The 19,537-nt window shown below is 41.3% G+C and overlaps 1 protein-coding gene across 1 annotated transcript in view; it reads left to right on the top strand.

Moving 5' to 3' along the window:
* The window catches only part of CNTNAP4 (contactin associated protein family member 4), a 636,367-nt gene that overhangs the window by 589,213 nt on the left and 27,617 nt on the right, over nt 1-19,537 (top strand). The window contains exons 18-19 of the mRNA XM_073670996.1: nt 3,037-3,276; nt 17,743-17,964. Coding sequence (XP_073527097.1) covers nt 3,037-3,276; nt 17,743-17,964 — 462 coding nt within the window. The remainder of the gene's footprint in view (nt 1-3,036; nt 3,277-17,742; nt 17,965-19,537) is intronic.

Below are 19,537 nucleotides of genomic sequence, written 5' to 3'. Positions count from 1 at the left end.
TATGGCTGTTTGTGTGGGCCACTCAGTGTCTTCAGCACCTTTTTGAGGAACTGATGTATTTGGGCAGAAGAAAAGTAAATTATGGATGGCTTCACTACTGGTACTGGGGGCACTGCTAATGCCATGGCGTTGTACCATAGTTCATTGGAAATATTCCAGGCTGGTTGGAGCCAAGCTGATTCCCATAGAAAAGTACCAACAGCAAGCTAAGGAGATGGTGGCCTCTATCGTCATCACATCCCCTATCTTCATCACGACCTAGGCACTATGAACTCTTCTGATGGAGAAGCCAGGGCCCACTGGAGGATTCTCCGGTTCTCTGATGGGCCCGCCCAACCTTTCCGAGAAGCAGCCCTGGCTAAGAAAAGTGTGTGGGAAGGTTCCCGGACACTTTATGGCTGCTTTTTTTACTGTGAACTTGGCTCTAGTGAGATGCACCATCCCTGGCCACATTCTCCTTTCCACGTGTTTGTGGTTAGGCCGTCCTTCCCACTTAAGTCCACTGGTGAGGGCACAGGTAATGTTGTGGGACCCGTGCTTGTGGAAGGTGGAGACAACACCGGGACAAAGAGTGGCGGCTGGGGACCAAGTATGGACACCCGGCCGCCGCCATGAGGTTGTGGACAGCTTCCGCCTCCGCGAGCCTAAAAGGCCGCATTTCAAGTGCAAGCAGCTGCCCAAAAATCTGGCAGTTTACTATTGCAGCCTGTGTGTGGGTGGGTGGCTGGCTGGCTGCATACTTGCTCTTGCATTCCAAGGAATGGGGTAGGGACAACTGAACGCTGCGCTGGGACAAGGATGGGGACAGTGATTGTTGCAAGTCTGCAACGACAGGTGCATGGCGGGAGGCATCTTCGCATGTGCCAAGGATCACTTCTTATGGGTACACTTTTAGGCAATAACCAGGGAGTCAGAGATGCTTCCAGGGGTCTTCCCCATGCTGTTACCATGTCTTTTCAGCACTGTATGCATGTGTCTGCTCATGTCTCGAACACCAAATGGCCAGATAAGGTTGTAAAATGTTAAAATGACATTTCCAGGTGAATGCATTTGTCTTGGTTGAAAGCAATGCAAAAGTGCAAAAACACATCAAAAATGCTACTTGTGAACATAGCCCAAGGTGTGGCATTTTTGTTTTTGTATATTTATGTTGCCTTACAGTTGTGCTCAAAAGTTTACATACAGCGGCATAATTTTTCCACTCTTGGTCTTGTTTCAGAGAATATGATAACAAAAAAACTTTTTCTCTACTCATGATTATTGGCTGGGTGAAGCCATTTATTGTCAAACTACTGTGTTTTCTCTTTTTAAATCTTAATGACAACAAAAAACATTCAAATGACCCTGATCAAAAGTTCACCCTGGTGATTTTGGCCCGATAACAAGCACAGAATTCGACACAAATGGGTTTGAATGGCTGCTAAAGGTAACATCCTCACCTATGACCTGTTTGCTTGTAATCAGTGTGTGTACATAAACGCTGAGTGAGTTTCTTCGATCCAGACAGACTCTTGCATCTTTCGTCCAGTCAGTATATACAAGTCATTACCCTGGAAAGTATGTTCCTTATCATATTTCCCATATTTCCCTGGAAAATCCATTTTGGTTTCGTTTTAGTATGTTTTATTGTGAGTCCGTAAAATTGGCGTAATACCTCTGACAACATTGTTGACAGCAGTGACCTGGGAGTCAGAAATGCTTCCAGGGGTCTTCCCCATGCTGTTCCCATGCCATTTAAACACTGTTCCATCGATTTGGGCAATTTTTAGGACCTCTGCAGACCGCCGATGGGGGCCGGCAGAAAAATGTTCGAGTTTCCCATAAACTTACATTGGGCTCGTTACTCAGAGTGAGCACTCGAGCATTCCAATTTGCTCGACTCGTCCAATGAATAACAGAGCATTTTAGTGCTCGCTCATCACTAATAATGTGCACTTAACTCCCATTGGCTGTTAAATGTGAAGTTTTAAATCCGCAGCCTGCGTCAAGGATTTCCTTTCTTTGCCTGGAACTATGTGCTGTCCTATGCTACAAGCATGTAAAAAATCAAGGATACTGAAGCTTGCCAGATCCATTGACTAGGGTAGCTTCAGGCTTGCAAGCCTTGTCAGAAACAGCTTTTAAGCGTGCACTCCTTGCCATTGAAACCTGCCATCTATGACAGATTTTATGGGTGGCAATGAGCAGAACACAAAAGAATAAAAAATCCTTACTTTCTTAATGAATAGGATTTAAATAATAGTTGAATTGCATAGTTTCTTGTTTTTTCAAGCACTTTGCAATGTATCCATTTATAATTGAAAGAAAAACTCTAAATTACATATTTTTAACTGATAGTGCAAGTGGAGTGCAATCCCAAGCAAACCAGGCCCAGACACCATTTTCATATCAATTACTATCACCACTTGTTGAATCCTGTTCTTTTCATGAACGAACATGCAATGAGCACATATTTTGGATAACTTGTTGGAACATTGTTCATATTGTTTTTATCTATACAGTGAATATCTATGTAATGGTGGGACAACCCCTATAAGTATGTGCATGCTTCTCAGAAAATTTTAACTGAAAGATCTGTTTGAGCTTCCAAAGCCTCAGTATGGTCTCCAAAGTGTTTACTATTGGCAATGGACACATTTTTAGAATGCAAATTAACAAGAAAGTTAGTTCTGCCCTCAGTGGTGGTCAGGCATTGAAATCTGTTGATCTGTGATCAAAAACCCCCATAAACAATAGATAGCTTTCGGCTAAATGATAGTTTAGCCAATCATTCAGCTGGCAGCTATTTTTCCTGACTCCTCCATGCACATAGCATAAAATATTTAAGCATGCACTAAGCAAAACTACAGAACTTTAATTAGAAAAGATCAAGTGACTCATAAATGAAATCCCTGAAGTTCTAATTGAACCCATAATGGTGTTCACATTTGTCACCTCATGGTATACAGCTGATTTTTCTAAACAAACAACTCGGAAAATGCAAATGCATGGATCAGTTAATCATGTATATTATTACTTTTTTTTTTTTTATAAAAGGTGGAACACCTTCAAGACAGAAAGGATTTTTAGGCTGTATTCGCTCTTTGAAATTGAATGGCATTCCTATTGACTTGGAAGAAAGAGCAAAGGTGACCCCAGGTATCAAACCAGGCTGCCCTGGTCACTGCAGTAGCTATGGAAGCTTATGTCACAATGAAGGAAAATGTGTTGAAAAACAGAATGGGTTTTCATGTAACTGCAGTTCATCAGCATATACTGGAGCATTTTGCAAGAAAGGTAAGCATGTACTCGACAATTCTTACACCAAATAAGAAAAAAACCCTACCTGTACATTGGTCTGAGGTTGACTAAATGTTGTTGATGGAGAACATCAGAAATTCAATTTCTAGCAGTCTTTCTTTACTATCTAGTATTTTGTTTTTTATATAAAAAAATATAGGGCATACTAGTCTTAAAGGGGTAAGTCACTTTCAGTAAATGAATGTTCCCAGATTCAGATTATTATAAAGAATCAAACCGCACTTTACTCACTTTCCCTGAGTCCACTGGAAGTCTCCGCCATTGCTCCGAATGTCTGGTATTGGCTGTGGAGCAGACATTACGTGGCCAGTGCAGCAACCAATCAGTGAGTTATGGCTAAGCATTTGTGAAATGCATGTTGGGTGTTTGATGGGCTATGGTGAGCTTCTTATTATTAACTTCACTGTGTTCTTATCTCTTTTATTCCTTGTTTTTTCCAATGTATTTATGTTACCTGTGTTATGTTCTGCTACCAAAGCTAAGGAAAGAGAGGAGATCTGTCCCTACTATAGGACTCAGCTGAATCCCTACGATGTAACAGGGAACCTGATCCTGCGATCAGACCTGCTAAAGTCCTAATCTAGTCTGTACGGAGACCTATAGATGTGGGGAGGGAATCCCTACAAGTACTAAGGACTGGGAGGAATATGGGACACCTCCTAACAGAAATAGTAGCAGACAGACGAACAAACAAAATAGATAGAACATAGAGGTCCGTAGACGAAGCAAACTAACAGAGTTAGATACAGAGCACAGGCTAGCTAGAAAGTAGATATAAAATGAAGTCCAGCAAAGCCAGAAGGGCGGAGCAGGATTAAATAGGCCAACAAGGTCATGTGACCAGCAAAGGAAAAAAAACCTAACAGCAAGGTTCTAACAGTACCCCCCCTTCTAAGAGGATCCTCCGGATCCCCTAGGACCAGGCTTATCAGGAAATCTCCTGTGAAACGCTCTGATAAGTCTGGACGCGGAAACATCATCTGACCTCACCCAAGAGTTATCCTCGGGTCCGAAACCTTTCCAGGCCACAAGATACTGCAAACTACCTCTATACCGTCTAGAGTCAAGGATGCGAGAAATTTCATATTCCCCGTCCTCCACCACCGGAGGAACAGAGGCAGAGGCGTCACCATCCGACACAACAGCTTTTTTTAACAGAGAGACATGAAAGACCGGATTAATTCTCCAGGAGGTAGGAACCTCCAACCTAACAGCAGATTGGTTGACAACCTGAAGCACCTTAAAGGGCCCTACAAACTTGGGACCCAATTTCTTAGAAGGAATCCTCAACCGCAGATTCCTAGAGGACAACCAAACCATGTCACCAACAGCGAACAAAACCTCCTGTCGTTTCCTATCAAAGTAGTCTTTAGATTTTCTGTTGGCCTCCTGAAGATTACCACGCACATCCGTCCAAACTCTTTCCAAATCACCGGAAAAATTCTCCTCCTCAGGCACGGCAGATCCCAACTTGGAGAACGACCCAAACGACGGATGTCTCCCAGAACAACAAAAAAAAGGCGAACAACCAGCAGAAGAAGATGTATGATTGTTCAGAGCAAATTCGGCAAGTGGCAGAAACTCAGACCACCCCTCTTGATTGTCTGCCACAAAACAACGCAAGAACTGCTCAACATCCTGGTTTTTCCTTTCTGTCTGGCCATTAGATTCAGGATGATATCCGGACGAAAACGACAAATGAATTCCCAACCTGTCACAAAAGGCACGCCAAAAACGAGCCACGAACTGAGGACCCCTATCAGAAACAATGTCAGTAGGAACGCCATGAAGTCTGACAATTTCCTTGACAAAGGCCTTAGCGAGAGTTTTAGCGCAGGGCAGTTTGACGAAGGGAACCAAGTGACACATCTTGCTAAAACGGTCCACGACCACCCAGATGACAGTAAAACCCTCAGAGGGGGGAAGGTCAGTTATAAAATCCATAGCCAAATGTGTCCAAGGAGCACTGGGGACCTCCAAAGGACAAAGCAACCCCGCAGCAGGAGTATGTGAGGACTTAGATCTAGCACATATAGTACATTGGCGCACCCACTTAATGACTTCCTTCTGCCATCCAGGCCACCAAAAACTGCGACCCACCAGTCTCTTGGTCTCAGAGATTCCGGGATGACCTGCCAACCGAGATTCGTGACACTCAACAAACAAATCTCTCCTAAAGGTCCCAGGCACAAACAACCTCCCATGAGGAGTGTTAGATGGGGCATTCTCCTGAGCTTTAAGAATCTCATCTTCCAAAACGGAGTCTAAAGCAGCTATCACAACACCTTCTTGTAAAATGTTTTCCTCTTTCTCAGCACCGACTATGGGAGAAAAACTGCGAGACAAGGCATCCGCCTTAACATTCTTAGTACCAGGGATGTAAGTAACGGAGAAATTAAACCGCGAGAAAAACAGTGCCCACCTAGCCTGACGGGCATTCAGGCGCTTGGCAGCATCAAGATATATCAGATTTTTATGATCCGTAAGAACCTGAACGGGAAATTCCGCACCTTCCAAGAAGTGGCGCCAGTGTTCAAATGCGAGTTTAATAGCCAATAATTCCCGATTACCAATATCGTAATTCAGTTCAGTCTCCGAAAAATTTTTTGAAAAAAAGGCACAGGGATGTAATCCATCCCCGTTATCCTGAGACAATACTGCGCCAACCCCCACAGAGGAAGCATCAACCTCAACCAAAAACGGCCTAGTAACATCAGGCTGCATAGGGATGGGAGCAGAGGTGAACCTCTCCTTGAGATACACAAAAGCTTCAATGGCCTCAGAAGACCACTGAACCGCATCAGCACATTTCCTGGTGAGATCAGTCAGAGGTTTGACAATACTAGAAAAAATTTTTATGAATTTTCTATAGTAATTGGCGAAACCCAAAAACCTCTGTATCGATTTCAAACCAATAGGCCTAGGCCATTCCTGCACAGCCTGAACCTTAACCGGATCCATCTCAAAACCTTTGCTGGAGATAATGTAGCCCAAAAAACTAATTCTCTGTACAGCGAACTCACATTTCTCCAGCTTAGCAAAAAGCGAATTGTCCATTAATAACTGTAATACCTCACGCACGCTCCGCCAATGAGACTCCAGATCTGGCGAATAAATCAAAATGTCATCCAAATACACAACCACATTTTTACCGATCAAAGGTCTAAGGATGTCATTAATCAGATTCTGAAAAAATGCAGGAGCATTAGTAAGACCAAAAGTCATAACCAGATTCTCAAAATGACCCACAGGAGTGTTAAAAGCAGTCTTCCATTCATCACCCTCCTTCATGCGCAACAGATTGTATGCCCCCTTAAGGTCAATTTTAGAGAACCACTTGGCCCCCAATAACTGGTTAAACAGATCAGGAATCAATGGCAGTGGGTAAGGATTGCGTACCGTAATTTTGTTAATCTCACGAAAATCCAGACAAGGACGTAAACCGCCGTCCTTTTTTTTTACAAAAAAAAATCCAACCACCACAGGAGACTTAGAGGGCCTAATGTGACCGGCGGCCAAGCTTGTCTGTATGTATTCCTCCAAAGCCTTCCTCTCAGGAATAGTAAGGTTAAATAAACGACTCTTAGGAAGAGTCGCTCCAGGGACAAATTCAATAGAACAATCATAGTCTCTATGGGGAGGCAAAACCTGCGATTCTTTCTCAGAAAAAACTCTCCAAAAATCCTGAATAGGAACAGGCAATTCTCCCCTATCCAAAGCTGCAATACGCCCGTTACAACACTTGTCATAACATTTATGGCTCCAGGATTTAATTTCACTGGTAGACCAATCCAGTACAGGATTGTGAAATTTTAACCAGGGCAAACCCAATATTACTGGAGAAGGCAAGTTATTTAACACTACCAAATCCAATTTCTCATGGTGAACACCATTAATAGTGAGAGGAAATTCACTGACCTTGAGAGTAATATTCTTCAAAGGGGAGCCATTCACAGAAACCACAGCAATGGGGGATGATAAAGGTTCAGGTTTTAAATTGAGTTTTTCCACGAATCCCCCATCAATTACATTCAGTGTAGACCCGCAATCAACAAACACCCGAAATTCCATCAATTTTTCCTGAGCAATCGTGGAAGCAGCTAAAAATATACCCTTGGAATTTAAACAGGCAATACGGGCGTGACTGACCATTTTTTTTTCTTTCTTCATACGAAGCTCACAGCCTTTAATCAAATGACCAGATTTTCCGCAATAGAAACACAAGCCTTCCGAAAAACGACGGTCTTTTTCTTGAGAGCGAGGTGCCACCGATCCAATCTCCATCGGTTCACCACTGTTAATACACACATTATCATAACCAGAAACTGACATAGAAGAGGATTTGCTCTCATTAACCCTAGCACGCAGTCTTCTATCCACCCGTATAGCTAATTGCATATCTTGTTGCAAATCCTCAGGTGTAGGATAAGCAATTAGCAGGTCTTTAACCCTTTCACTGAGCCCAGCAAGAAATAGACTTTTCAGAGCAGAATCGTTCCACCCTGTTTGAGTGGACCAACGACGAAAATGTGTACAATATTTTTCCACATTACCCGATCCTTGTTTTAAACGTCTCAACTCAGTCTCAGCTGATGCGACACGGTCAGGATCATCATATAATAGTCCCAAAGCAGAAAAAAAACTATCCACTGATCTGAAGCATGAATCACTAGGTTGCAAAGAAAAGGCCCACTCCTGAGGCTCTTTGCGCAAAAGTGACATTATGAACCCTACGCGCTGGGATTCATCCCCAGAGGACTTAGGTCTCAAACGAAAATACAATAAGCAAGCATTTTTAAATGAAAAAAATTCTCGGTGTTCACCAAAAAATAAATCCGGCAAACATACCTTAGGCTCCAAGAAATGTGCTCCAGGACAGTTACTCACGTGCTGACGGAGCTCGGCCACCTCCAGAGAGAGTCCCTGCAGGCGATGAGCCAAATCCTGAACCGACACCATGATGGAACAGAAAAATCTTTCCTTAGAGAATTTGCTGGCTGGACTTACTGTTATGTTCTGCTACCAAAGCTAAGGAAAGAGAGGAGATCTGTCCCTACTATAGGACTCAGCTGAATCCCTACGATGTAACAGGGAACCTGATCCTGCGATCAGACCTGCTAAAGTCCTAATCTAGTCTGTACGGAGACCTATAGATGTGGGGAGGGAATCTCTACAAGTACTAAGGACTGGGAGGAATATGGGACACCTCCTAACAGAAATAGTAGCAGACAGACGAACAAACAAAATAGATAGAACATAGAGGTCCGTAGACCAAGCAAACTAACAGAGTTAGATACAGAGCACAGGCTAGCTAGAAAGTAGATATACAATGAAGTCCAGCAAAGCCAGAAGGGCGGAGCAGGATTAAATAGGCCAACAAGGTCATGTGACCAGCAAAGGAAAAAAAACCTAACAGCAAGGTTCTAACAACCTGTGCCTTCAGTGTTCATTAATCATGGTAATATTATCATAATCCCTGATGCATTTGTGAATGATTCTTATTATGACTATTATTATTATTATTATTTATGTGCTATTTACATCTGGGCATAATATCACTCAGACAACACAGGGTGAGGGTAAAACAGTGTGGCAATACTTTATTGAACCTCAAAAAGACAATAAACATATAGAACAGTCCCAGAAAATACCCAAGATGGTGCAAAATTACACAGTCTCACCCTTCCGCTGACCCACCAGGAATAGAGCAGTTGCAACTTTGGGGCTTCCAAGGTCTACTACATTAACTAGTGGCACCCCGCTTTTGGTAGACACCCACAGAGAGGAGGTAGCGGCAAGCTTAGGAAGCTGAATATCCATTCAGATACTTTGCCAGGAGACCCGAGGGTCCGACCCTGGCTTCTCTGGACATATCAACGGGACCAGGTGACCGATGATCCCAAGCTGGCTTTCTCTGAGCATATCCATGGGTTCTAGGCAACCAGTGGGTCCCAACCTGACTACCCCAAACATCTCCATGGAACCAGGTGACCAGTAGGTCCAAACCTGGCTTTCTCCCAAATGTATACATGGGTTCTGTGATAGTCAATGGAGCAGATCTGTATCCCTCTGGATGGAGCCATACTGCTCTGTAAAGCTGTCACTTAGAGTGTTCCTATTTGTGGTTTTGTAAAAAGACTCCTGATACAGAGGCATATCCCCCTTACATAGTTCACAAGTGTTCTTCAAGACATTATCTACAGGTCAGGGGGGAGGTGACATGAGTTTATCTCTCCATTGTTTTAGCATTTAATCGATCTGCATAGCTTACACTCCTCTGCTCTGCGAGTCAACAAGCAACAGGGTTCACACAATGGTTAATCAACATATTTATCAAACATTCATTGTTCAAAGACCCGGTGTTCATGTCCTCCAGAGATAACAGTCAATAAACTGTAGGAGCTGATATAAGATGTAAATAACAGCCATTCATCAATTAACAAATTTCAACTCAACTTTCAAGAGAAGTCAACATTCAGACTTATGACAAACGTCCAAGTTTTTTTTCCCACCCAAAGAAAGAAACACATAAATTCAAAAGTCAACATAAAAATAAAGGTGTATGGCTTTTAGCCGATTGCATTTACACGTCTGGCTAATTAAGATTAAAAGCTATGTCGTCGCAACATCCTTAATTGCTGGGGTCTTTCAACACTGGAGCGCCCGCATTTTGCTCACCCACAATCTGTACCTAATAAGCTTTAAAAACATTTTAAACCAATTTTTGTTCTGAATCTTAGTCCTGGCACATATCATGCACCAGTTTTCTATATACTTTATGGCCCTTTTGGGACACCTTAGTTTATCTGGGATTACAAACTTCCGGTTATTAATTTTGATGAATTTCCAGGTGAGGTTATGCTGCACCCTGTACCACAACAGCTCGATCAACTGTGACAGAACTTACAAGGACTGACATAAAAATACCAAAAGTTGGCACATTTTGGTGTAACATCAAATTGCGCACAAATTTTGTGACATTTCAATGTGTTTTACATCTAAATCCTAGGTTAAACACCTTCATGAATTTGACCTATAGATTTTAATATAGCAAAGATACTAGATGCATATGAGGAAAAATAATTATGCATTATTATACTGGATGTCACTAGGACAGTAGGATGAACAAACAGTAATCTATACGAAAAGGTTTCTTGATTATGGATTGTTGCAGAAAACCAGTGAGCTACAGAACCCAACTAGCAAACTTAGGAGCAAGTGTTCAGTTACACTACAGCACCATTACAGCAAAAATGAAGAATTACACTGTGCCAAGTGAAATAATTTCGCTGTAGTACATGAATGTGCATGGTCTCCAAAGCAAGAGTTGCTCTTAGTAGCCAATGTTCATGTTTCCTAAATATGTATTTCCCAAACAGAAGATTAGGACAGTTAAAAAAGGATTGTCTGAACCAGAAAACTATTTTAATGCATTTTTGTAATTATTCTATGTTCTTAAACTATATTAGCAATGGGAAAAATTGACTTAAGTGCATATTAATCATTTAAATCTATAGATTAATGGATAATAGCTTTAGTTTTAACACCTAGTATGCATCAATTTTAGGTATTTTTTTCTAAAACAGCAATTCCACCATCGGTGCAATTAAAACAGATAATGAGTGCAGAGTAGGAGGGCTTCTTAAAGAAAAACTAACAGGTCTGTGAGAGTCAAAATTCTTGCTCGTTGGTAGGTGATCAAATACTTATTTCATGCAATAAAATGCAAATTAATTATGTAGAAATCATACAATGTGATTTTCTGGATTTTTTTAAGATTCTGTCTCAGTTGAAGTGTACCTACGATAAAAATTACAGACCTCTCCATTCTTTGTAGGTGGGAAAACTTGCAAAATTGGCAGAACATCAAGTACTTATTTTCCCCACTGTATATATATATATATATATATATATATATACCGTATATTCCGGCGTATAAGACGACCTGGTGTATAAGACGACCCCCCTACTTTCCTGTTAAAATATAGAGTTTAGGATATATTCACCGTATAAGACTACCCCTTTTCCAACGCATACCAAACACCGGTAAAAATTAAAAAAAAACAGATTTGAATTTAACATGGTCCTTTTTTAATTTAAATTCTTATGACATGCAGGTATATAGCAGGAAAACTGTCACTCATAAACATATTAAAATAGGGGGGACCCCACGTCATTTTTTGGGGGGGTCCCCCATTCTAATAGCTAGTAAAGGCTAGGTATTCAGCTGGGGGCTGATATTAGTAGCCTGGGAAGCTCCGTGGGTATTACCCCCTTCCCAGACTTCAAACATCTGCCCCAGCCGTCTGCTTAACCTCCGCTAGAGACTATAATGATGGTGGATCCCACGCCAATTTTCTTTTTAAAAAATCCTTTATTTTAACACTAAATGACAATTGAGGGGTTAATAAAGATGCAGTCCCTAAATTATTATTAATTTTGTAATTAATTTTTCCCAAAAATGTTGACGTGGGCTTCGCCATATTTTTGTGTCCAGCCAGGTACAGCAGGCAGGAACGGGCTGCCCCCAACCACCAGCTGCCTATTTGTACCTGGCCGGACACAACAATATAGGGAAGCCCTTTTTTTTTTAATTATTTCATGAAATAATTAAAAAAAAAAGACGTGGGGCTTCGCCCTATTTTTGTGTCCAGCCAGGTACAACTAGGCAGCTGGGGGCTGGAATCTGCAGCGCAGGGAGACCCAAGCTTTCTGGGCCCCCCCCGCTGCAAATTGCAGTCCGCAGCCACCCCGGAAAATGGCGCGTTCATAGAAGCGCCATCTTCTGGCGCTGTACCCAACTCATCCAGGGCCCTGGTGCGGTGGCTCACTGGGTAATAAAGGGGTTAGGGCCAGCTTGGCATTATCAGCTGGCCCTAAGCCCGAAATTCATGGGGTCACGCCAATATTAGACATGACCACCATGAATTTCTAGTAAAGTAATTAAAAAAAACACAACACCCAGAATAAAGTCCTTTAATTGAAATAAAGACACAATTTTTTAATGTTCTAAATTAAACCATACTTACCGTCACGCCCATTCCAGCTGAAGCCAACGATCTCCTGCAATAAAAGTAAAATAATAAAGCAACCTCATCCTTACCTTTCCATGGTTCCCAGGACCGGTCCAGCTCTGCTACATTCACATGACAGGCTGCACCGCAGCAGAACGCTGCCGTTCAGCTTGCCATGCGGCAGACACTGAGAAGCGTAGGCATGCTTGTGCTCCTCAGTGTCTGACTGTGACGACATCCAGATGAGCCGAGATCATGTCCAATGAACTCGGCTCACCTCATGCACGTCACTGACAGCGTGGGAAAATTCTCCTGCTCCCCGCATGCGCAGTAGAAGTTTCCCACGCTGTCAGTGACGGACGTCCAGGAGGTGAGCTGAGTTCATTGTCGGCTCATCTGGATGCCGTCACAGCCAGACACTGCAGAGCGCAAGCATGCCTGCGCTTCTCAGTGTCTGCGGGATGACAGGCTGGATGGCGGCGTTCTGCTGCGGTCCAGCCTGTCATCTCGATGTAGCAGAGCTGAAGCTGTCCTGGGAACCATGGAAAGGTAAGGATGATGTTGGTTTATTATTTTTCTTTTATTGCAGGAGATCGTTGGCTTCAGCTGGAATGGGCGTGATGGTAAGTATGGTTTAATTTAGAACAATAAAGAATTGTGTCTTTATTTCAATTAAAGGACTTTATTCTGGGTGTTTGTGTTTTTTTTAACTTTTACTATGGGGTTAGTAATGGGGGTGTCTTATAGACGCCTCTCCATTACTAACCTGGGCTTGATGTCAGCTGGCATTATAAGCTGACATCAACCCCAACCCTATTACCCCCTGCCACCGCACCAGGGCAGCGTGGAAGAGCGAGGCTAAGTGCCAGAATTGGCGCATCCTATGGATGCGCCATTTCTGGGGCGGCTGACGGCTGGTGTTTCTAGCCTGGGAGGGGGCCAATATTCATGGCTCCCTTCCTGGGCTATTAATATCAGCCCCCAGCTGTCTGCCTAGCCTTTGCTAGCTATTAAATTAGGGGGGACCCCACGTCATTTTTTTTGGGGGGTCCCCCATTTTAATAGCTAGTAAAGGCTAGGTATTCAGCTGGGGGCTGATATTAGTAGCCTGGGAAGCTCCGTGGGTATTACCCCCTTCCCAGGCTTCAAACATCTGCCCCAGCTGTCTGCTTAACCTCCGCTAGAGCCTAAAATTAAGGGGAACCCCACGCCAATTTTTTTTTAAATAAATCCTTTATTTTAACACTAGATGACAAGTACAGTTACCAACACTATCACTGTACTTCATATATATGTGACTGACATGTTTCTATCTATCTAATCTATGTGTGAAGCTCTATTCTGTCTGTTATAAATTGTCGGGTACCGCTGCTGAATTGCCGGCCGTCTTTTTTAAAGAGACGGTGCATGAAAACACTATTATTTGTTTTAATAAATCCTTTACACTAAATGACAAGTACAGTAAGCAATACTGTCACTGTACTTCATATATATGTGACTGACATGTTTCTATCTATCTAATCTATGTGTGATGCTCTATTCTTTCTATTCTAAATTGTCGGGTGCCGGCTTATGCCGCTGCTGAATTGCCGGCTTTTCATATATTGTCACAGAAGCGATGCGAACTTCCCTGCTCCGGACACAGCGCAGCGCTTCTGTGACAAGTGAAAGCTGTCGGCACAGAAGCCCTGCGCTGTGTCCGGAGCTGGGAATACGCAGCGATGTGTCAGTTTCAGCACAGAAGCGCTGACTGTCTGGACCTACCGTCGCCGTATTTTAACTCCCTCCACCTTATATTAACTCCGACATGGCAGGGATACGGCCACGGCAGCTTATTAACACCCCCAGAGTATCCCCGCATGTCAATTTCTGAAAGTTCAAAAGCATTACCGGCGTATAAGACGACCCCAGACTAGACAGAAGATTTTTCAGTCTTCAAAAGTCGTCTTATACGCCGGAATATACGGTATATATATATTTTTTTTTTCTGAGAGAAAATAAAAAAATAATAGTGGATTTGTTGTTTATTGTTGTTTTCCAGTTTTCAATAATCAGGTTAACTAACATTATTTTATAGTGTGAGTCCTTATGGCTGCAAAGATTCCATTTGTTTGTATTTTTTTTTTACTTTTTATTATTTATTTGTTTTCATTTTTGTTTTACTTTCTAATATGATATTGTTGGTAATTTAGCTGAAATTGTCAGTACTTGCCTCCTCCCATCGTGATGTTTACTGATCTTTGTCATCCATTCCTTTTCTGTATTCCTGTACTTGTTCCCACCCCTTACTGTGCAATGATCCTTGTTATCCATCCACCTCCAGAACTCTGGTACTTGCTCCTGACCAGTTTCCAATGCTGTTCACAGGTTTTTATCATCCATGCCAGTGCATCCTACTTCCTTCTCCAGAACTCCAATACTTATTTTAGCACCCCCCACTCCACCTTGCTATTCAATGCTCAATGTCATTCATGTTACTGTTTCCTTTCTTCCTCCTGTCTTTCACTAGTGCTTCAGTAAATATCACATCGGACTTCCCCAGTGTACTGCTCTGTGTTATCATGCTATTGCCTCCTTTCTCCCTCCTCTAGCGCTCCATTACTTGTTTTCTTCATGTTGTCCTCAGCACCTAGACCATTCCTGTTCCTCAAAGGCTGTTTGTCATCGGAAACACTGAATGTTTTAATGCATTAAAATGAAAAAGTAAGAGGTAACAGTTCCATAGTACTTTAGAAACAACTGTAAAAAAAATAAAATAGAATGTTTGAAAAAAATAAACAAAATCAAGATAAAAAACATTTTCCAAATTTAAAAAGGCATTATTATGTAAAGAAATAAAATAAACAAAGAAAGACACATAATTGCTATTTCCGCATTTATAAGAACATGTACCATGAAATTATCATGTAAATGCAGTAAACTAAAGTTAAAAAAAACAATGCCAGAATTTCTTTTTTTTGTCATCCTTTTTTCACAGGCAATCAAACAGTGGCATGTACCCAAAAATGGTACTAATGTCAACCTGTTCCGAAAAAAAACAAGCTCTTAAGCAAGCCTTCAAGAGAAAAATAAAAAAACGTGTTGCTCATAGAATAATGACGACAATAAAATCAAGTCTATTGCAATGTTACTTTTGTGTAAAAATTGTAATACATTAAAAAAGGATATAAATTTGTGCCGACAAAATTGTATTGAGCAGAAGAGTAAAATAAACATGTCATTAATACTACATGCTGAAAAAATAAAAAGAAAACACGATCAACACTGGCAAAATTGCTGTGGATTTTCTAAGAACCCCAAAAAATCTAATTTTGCCATGATGGACCCCACATATCTTCCATATGCCAAAATACTATTTAACATACCAGTAAAAACCCTGAATAAAACTTTTACTGCTTATGTTAAGGGGACGGTTGCAAACAACTTTATTATAATGGAACGTAGCCAACCCCGGGGTCCGCGATGCAGCCTGGAGGACTGCTGCCGAACACCTTCCGGGTGAGAAGGTAAAACAACCAACTTAAATAACAATCCCCTCCGTGTTACAGCACACTGGAACGGGAATAGGGATTCGCACTATCTCTGCTAACTGCACGAGAGATGTGTGATAAATAAAGTATCTGTAGTCCTGTTGCAGCACAGGGACTAGACAGTTGGCGCTAGGATGCGTGTGTGACTCATGCCGGCGTGTAAGTGCTCTCAGCCGGCGTGCTACTGGACTGAGGAGAATCACTCCATGTGGCTTACAGGCGGTACTGGGAATACAGCGTCTGCAGACTTCTCGGGGTGTATGGTGAACCCCTAGTCGGAGCCAGTCTGTCAGACGAAGCTACCTGCCTATTTCCACTAAAGCACACGTGGAGCTCAAACGACCAAGCATCCACACAACACCATCACTGCTCAATGATCAGAGTGCGCCGCCATGTTTGTGGGCGGGCTTTTTAAAGATTAAGCCCTGCCCACTGTCGCACCATTGGTGACATCACCAGTGACCAATCAGGCGGTGCCAGGTCACCGGGTCAGCTGACTCCCAAACCACCAATCACGGTCCGCCATGTCACGGGCATGCTCATTACAGAGAAACCTGGACTTAGGCTCTAGCAGCCCTGTCTCCCTCCGCAACCTATGCTTCATATTGCTAGGCACAAAGGCCCACAAGGCAACCTGTATGTCTTGTGGACCAGCTAGGGGTTGGGACTGATGACAATGCTGAGCAGCATCAGCCCTGGCTGGACCAGAATGGGAGACCACAGAAGGTCCTGGACCCATTTTGAATCCAGCAAACGCCTAACAGCTTACTATACATTAAATCATTATTCTAAGGTATTTTGATATATGCCATATGGTATCTTAAAACAATACAGCAAAATCTGCTCGCCAAAAGCCTAAAAGTGTTTCTTCCCTTCTGATTTATGCTATACAACCAAAAAGCAGTTTATCACAATATATAGAGTATTGTTATACTTGAAATAAACCATGGGGTACATGTTTTCCTATTAACACTTGTAAGAATTAAAGAAATTAAGAATAAGCAACATTTTATAAGGAAACAGGATTTTTTTTGTTTTCTACTGTTCAATTATAATACATTCTATGGTGTCAAAATACTCACTATACCCCATAATAAATTCTTTGTGAGGTGTACTTTCCAAAAATCTTTGGGGTGTACTGCATTTCTTATGTTTTGCAACCTAAGGGCCTCTACCTATCTAAAATAGTGCCTGGAAAACATATTTATGCAAAGGAAGGTCCCAAAATTTTCCTAAATTTTCCATGGCCTCGATTTGAGTCAAGCAGCTCAATAGGGCCACATATAAGATATTTCTAAAAACTGCTGAATCAGCATAATTGATATTAAGTCACATTTCTTTGTCCATCTGCTCTATGCTGCTTTGAGGTGTGTAACTTTTAAAAAGTTAATTTATGGGTTAATTCTAATATATAGACCCCTCAAAGTAACTCCAAAACTTTTTCTTTTGAACCAATTTAGTTTTTTACATATTCTGGAAAATGTAAACATTTTTGCTAAAATTTTAAATATTGTAATATTTTAAAAAAAGAAAATAATTGAAAAAATAGACATTGTAAACATTATTCATGAACTATTTTGTGGCTTCAATTTTCTGCTTTAAGGGCATAAAAATTAACATTTCTGAATTTGTCATAAATAAATGCAAAAAATATTGACATAAATGTAGTAATAACATAAAGTCCAATGTGTTGGGAAAAATATAAATTGGGGTAAGTAGAAGCTCTCCATATAAACAGACACATGACAGATTTCAAAAATGAGGCTGCAATGGGAAGATTTAAAGTAGACGATAACTTTTATGATTTACAGTAATTTGCTTGATTCCTTATATGTATAAAGCAATGAATGTTTAAGCTATATTCTCTTTGTTCTTATTTTTTTCTTTTTCTTTTTCAGAAATTTCAGCACAATTTGAAGCAGAATCATCATTAACTTACAACATTGAAGAAAATTATGCCATGATTAAAAATTCAAGTTTTAAAATTTCTTCTATTTACTCTGATTCAAATGCTAAAGAAAGCATAATTTTTCAATTCAGAACAATTCAAGCACCAAGTTTACTACTTTTTGCACAATCTTTAAATAAAGCGTATATTTCAATTACAATTTCAAAAAATGGTAAATAAAAGTCAAAAATTTGTATAAATCTAATATATATATATATATTGTATATATACAGTTATATGAAAAAGTTTGGGCACCCCTATTAATCTTAAACTTAATGTTTTATAAAAATTGGTGTTTTTGCAACAGCTATTTCAGTTTGATATATGTAATAACTGTTGGACACAGTAATGTTTCTGCCTTGAAATGAGGTTTATTGTACTAACAGAAAATGTGCAATCTGCATTCAAACAAAATTTGTCAGGTGCATAAGTATGGGCACCCTTATCATTTTCTTCTTTTAAATACTCCTACCTACTTTTTACTGACTTACTAAAGCACTTTTTTTGGTTTTGTAACCTCATTGAGCTTTGAACTTCATAGCCAGGTGTATGCAATCATGAGAAAAGCTACTTAAAGTGGCCACTTGCAAGTTGTTCTCCTGTTTGAATCTCCTCTGAAGAGTGGCATCATGGGCTCCTCAAAACAACTGTCAAATGATCTGAAAACAAAGATTATTCAACATAGTTGTTCAGGGGAAGGATACAAAAAGCTGGCTCAGAGATTTAACCTGTCAGTTTCCACTGTGAGGAACATAGTAAGGAAATGGAAGAACACAGGGACAGTTCTTGCTAAGGCCAGAAGTGGCAGGCCAAGAAAAACATCAGAAAGGCAGAGAAGAAGAATGGTGAGATCAGTCAAGGACAATCCTCAGACCACCTCCAGAGAGCTGCAGCATCAACTTGATGCAGATGGTGTCACTGTGCATCGGTCAACTATACAATGCACTTTGCACAAGGAGAAGCTGTATGGGAGAGTGATGCGAAAGAAGCCGTTTCTGCAAGGACGCCACAAACAGAGTCGGCTGAGGTATGCAAAAGCTCATTTGGAGAAGCCAATTTCTTTTTGGAAGAAGGTCCTGTGGACTGATGAAACCAAGATTGAGTTGTTTGGTCATACAAAAAGGCGTTATGCATGGCAGCAAAAAAGCACAGCATTCCAAGAAAAACACTTGCTACCCACAGTAAAATTTGGTGGAGGTTCCATCATGCTTTGGGGCTGTGTGGCCAATGCCGGCACCGGGAATCTTGTTAAAGTTGAGGGATGCATGGATTCCACTCAGTATCAGCAGATTCTTAACAATAATGTTCAAGAATCAGTGATAAAGTTGAAGTTACGCAGGGGATGGATCTTTCAGCAAGACAATGATCCAAAACACCGCTCCAAATCTACTCAGGCATTCATGCAGAGGAACAATTACAATGTTCTGGAATGGCCATCCAGTCCCCAGACCTGAATATCATTGAACATCTGTGGGATCATTTGAAGAGGGCTGTCCATGCTCGGCGACCATCAAACTTTATTGAACTAGAATTGTTTTTTAAAGAGGAATGGTCAAAAATACCTTCAGCCAGGATCCAGGAACTCATTAAAAGCTACAGGAAGCGACAAGAGGCTGTTATTTTTGCAAAAGGAGGATCTACTAAATATTAATGTCACTTTTCTGGTGAGGTGCCCATACTTATGCACCTGTCAAATTTTGTTTGAATGCAGATTGCACATTTTCTGTTAGTACAATAAACCTCAT

The sequence above is a fragment of the Phyllobates terribilis genome, unplaced genomic scaffold (assembly GCF_046119375.1).
Source record: "Phyllobates terribilis strain yellow unplaced genomic scaffold, ASM4611937v1 Scaffold_1__5_contigs__length_1240528914, whole genome shotgun sequence".
Taxonomy (NCBI): Eukaryota; Metazoa; Chordata; class Amphibia; order Anura; family Dendrobatidae; genus Phyllobates; species Phyllobates terribilis.
This window is presented reverse-complemented; position numbering and strand designations above follow the sequence as displayed.